The sequence below is a fragment of the Gasterosteus aculeatus genome, chromosome 20, assembly GCF_964276395.1.
Source record: "Gasterosteus aculeatus chromosome 20, fGasAcu3.hap1.1, whole genome shotgun sequence".
NCBI lineage: Eukaryota > Metazoa > Chordata > Actinopteri > Perciformes > Gasterosteidae > Gasterosteus > Gasterosteus aculeatus.
The window spans coordinates 20,654,264-20,657,966 of record NC_135707.1 but is presented as its reverse complement, the minus strand read 5'-3'; the positions used below and the strand labels follow the sequence as shown (position 1 = coordinate 20,657,966).

General features: G+C 41.9%; 1 protein-coding gene across 1 annotated transcript; it reads right to left on the bottom strand.

The window, feature by feature from the left end:
* Window positions 1-649: 649 nt before the first annotated feature.
* LOC120809971 (zona pellucida sperm-binding protein 3) lies at window positions 650-2,494 on the bottom strand. The gene is made up of 10 exons (XM_040164140.2): window positions 2,384-2,494; window positions 2,126-2,292; window positions 1,946-2,046; window positions 1,783-1,871; window positions 1,521-1,701; window positions 1,342-1,447; window positions 1,165-1,250; window positions 990-1,081; window positions 834-910; window positions 650-755 (listed from the first exon to the last, which is right to left on the bottom strand). Exons 1-9 carry the CDS (start codon window positions 2,460-2,462, stop codon window positions 846-848), a joined length of 966 nt encoding a protein of 321 aa, XP_040020074.1. The 5' UTR covers window positions 2,463-2,494; the 3' UTR covers window positions 650-755; window positions 834-845.
* Window positions 2,495-3,703: the final 1,209 nt, after the last annotated feature.

The window sequence follows — 3,703 nt, the reverse complement described above, 5'->3', positions numbered from 1 at the left end:
ACTATACTGCCTCACAAGCTACTAAACCAAACCATGATAATCTTGATTTTGAGTGAAATAGTGCTAACACTAAGTTTTCCATTAAGCCCACAGTCGGCCATGCCTGCATAGTCACCACTTTCCTGATGTCAGGCAAACAACCAGCACTGCCTTGGCGAACAACCTATCGAGCATCCCTGCTTCAGGCAACATTACCAGAGAACACCAGGAGAATTTAAGTGTTCATATTTGTCAAACCAAAGGCATTGTTGCCTGAGCCATCTAGAAATCAGCCAGATAGGAGTTTTGTTCGCATCACCTGGGCATAGGGTTTAGCATTTTCAAATGCTAAAGTGTATGAAAGTCAAGACTGGATGGCCATTTAAAAAGATATATATATAAGAATTTTACATTTGTTCATTAGGAATATCCGCTAAAAAGAAACAGATCATTTAGTGTATCAAGGCAGTTGCATTGCTTATTTTACCAGGACAGGCACAAATAACTACAAGTCACATATAATCATTCTGAGAGTTTAAATTTAGTGTTGAAAATTTCTATGAGTGAAGCACTATTGTATCAAGTGCTAATTAGACTGACATGTTGACAACAATCTAAGATTACAAAAAACTCCTTGAAATAGAACACCATTAAAGACAATTACACAAGCTTAATATGAGAGCTTACATCTTTAATTACAATCGGAAGTCCAATGGGCATCAAGCTTTAAACAACCGAATAAAATTGAAAAGGTGAAGGTGCAACATAATTAAATCCTGTTGGAGAACACAAGAGAAGGTTAGGTTGTAGTAGAGTGTAAACGTTTAGCATTAATACAAATTTAAAAAAGTTACCCGTAGAAAAATTCAAGAAGTCTCATCAGTAATGGTAAGTGGACCAAGGACTGCTTTTTGTGCCACTCCATGAGTCCCTGTTTGAAAACAATGATCAAGTTCACATCAAAACTAGACAAGTTGAAGCAGCAGTCAAATAGTCAATTAGTCAAATACCTGATTCTATACTCCTGGTCCTCCTGGACTTGCAGTCAGAGTCACAGCAGTCACAGAGAGAGCTGTATGCATAGTTGTCCAGCAGCTCCCAGCTGAGTTCATGATTGAGAAGAGGCAGACAATTATTTACCATCATGGAAGTCAGACTACTCGTGAATGGTGAAGATATTGTTACCCATGCTCTTTGACATAGTGGCAGGCCTTCTTGGTGCTGTCAAGACCATTGGGGTCCCAAGCCACAAGTTTACAGTGGATGAACACCTGTTATGTAGAGTACAGAGGTTGAGGCAGAGTTGGCTTCCAGTTGTGACAATAAAGCCCTGAAACTAAAACCTGCCCAATTTGGAGTTACCTCTTGACCAAGACCAAACCTAAAGGCCTGAAGGGATAGTTGGAGCTCTGAGGACTTCTGCCTTGGCTCAAATTTGGAGCCAGACATCCTGCTGTCCACAAGACATCTGGAAATAAAGTAAGGTTTCACATTTAAGTTCTGGACAACATGAAAAGAATGATCGGGTGAAACACGATTACCCCTTATTGGCGATTATTGGGTACACAGGGCTGTCAGGCTGCAGCTCCGGTGTGGTCGCCGCTACGCATTCCTCGAGAAGCAGAAGCAAGGGCTGATGGGTTTTCTGTGACACGCTGGCCATGATCGGGATAAAGGAGCCCAGAGCGAAGGTAGTGGACTCAGCGGGGCCTGAGAAGTCATCTACAGCAGTAAAGAGTAGTCATTATGCTACACATCACCTTAAGAGCCACCATATACAGAAAGGTCTTACTTTAAACCCACCATTCATGAGGCCAATGTGGAACACTAGATGTCCCACACCGTGTGTACTGAACACAGGGTCATAAATCATGGGGTACCAGTCTTTAGGCCTGCAACAAAAAAAAAAAATAAAGCAACTGCAGCCATTTGACTCAACAGTCGATGTTGTAGAATAAACACCCACCTTGCAAATGCACAGACAACAGGATGAGTGAAGGCCAGAGATTGGGAGTCAGATGAACCGTAGGTCAGGTCATTGCTGTACATCAAGTGCTCACCAGTTACCTTAGAGAGACGAATGTCAATGAACCGCAAGAAACAGACTCATCGTTTGAAGGGTTATATTAAGGAAGGTTCTACGCACAAGTCTCCTGAAGTTACAGTCATTGAAATCCACTCTAAAAACAGCCTGGGTGGCAGAGAAGCTGGTGGGGAAGCAGCTTCCCAGACGGAAGAGCGAGAGATCAGCCTGGGATTGGCCCTCCGTCCACACCACCGTCACAGAGTCGGGCCTGCAGTCCAGCTTCATGTCTGGAAAGGGGAAAAGCACAAGGAACTCAAACTCGTTCTATCTAAGGAATCAAATCACGTACCTTCATTCACCATTTTGTTACATCGTTACCTGCATAGATCAACATGGCAGCAGCCAGGCTCAAAACCACTGCTCGTTGCCAAAAGAAAGCCATCATGACTGGATACATGCTCCTGGGACTGTGAGGGTTTTTATTCCTTGTCACCGGGGAACATTGATCAAGAAAACCTCTTTCACCTGGTGTGTGTCAACAGTCTCAGGTGCAAAGGCCATCGGACCGATTGCAGCTCATTACACAGTGTTTCACTTAGATGAAGCTTGATCAGCTGCACGTGAGCAGGTTTTGTGGAAAGATTTTCTCTTTATGCATAAAACGATCTTAAAATGTTTTATAGTGCAACGTAATCAAACAACCTGAAACTACTGACCAGTATTTATAACGACCATGGCGCGTTGATTATACGCTGACACAACAACTTAAGCAGTCGGGTTCATCAACAGAGCCGACTGCCCCACTGACTGACTCTCATCCCACCGGTCACTCCCTTCAGACTCCACATGCACATACACTATTTCCCGTGTCCCTTTCTGTTCATTGGTACACTTTTTAAAAAACTTTTAAACATTTTTTCCTTCATTTTTAAACATTTTATTTTGGTGTAGACAGGTCAAACTGCTCCCAGCTGTACAAGAATACATGTACAAAATATTTCATCCTATATATATATATATATATGATGTTGCATAACTTGTAGAGGGTCTCTCAGCCTGGTCAACCGTCTGTACTTTTTTTTCCCGGAGGGGTGTACAGATCTATTATTTATTAAAAAAATAAATTAAAAGGTCACATGCACGAGCAAAAGTAGATTACTATTACTACTTTTACCCTTGAACACTGTCGTTAAATATCTCACCCAATATAATACACCTGAAATCAAATACTTCTCATCAAAGTACAACAATACATAGAAAATGTTAGTGTTCTTCTTTTATTTTCTCCTATACAACATCTCAAACAAAACAAAGGTATCATTGGGCGTTCACCCAATAAGGGGCCTGTTGAGAGCCAGGTGGCGTCAGTGAGCAGACTGAACCCAACAAAGCAACACACAACTCAGACAGCAGCAACACAATGACATCAAGTGAACAAAATCGCAGAGTGAAAAATCCACACACAAGCAAACTTTTTGTATTTTTAAGGATCCTTCATAAATCATTTGGCAAACGTTGCTCAGCTTGGTCAGTAACCCAACCAATGACTCTCCACGTACCTGAAACATCCTGTTTCCTGTTCCTTTTATGTGTCCACTTCCTGTCCTCTTGTTCCACCTTGAACGTTTTAATTAACAGGCACAAATGTTTCAAAGAAAAGAATAAGTGATGCACTCCACCTCTTTCTCTCACACAAGG

Coding starts and splice junctions, on each gene's coding strand:
- LOC120809971 (XM_040164140.2), bottom strand. CDS start 2,462: ATGTATCCAGTCATGATGGCTTTCTTTTGGCAACGAGCAGTGGTTTTG. Junction 1,872..1,945: donor GTTGTCTGTGCATTTGCAAG/GTGGGTGTTTAT, acceptor TTTTTGTTGCAG/GCCTAAAGACTGGTACCCCA. Junction 1,702..1,782: donor CCACATTGGCCTCATGAATG/GTGGGTTTAAAG, acceptor TTACTGCTGTAG/ATGACTTCTCAGGCCCCGCT.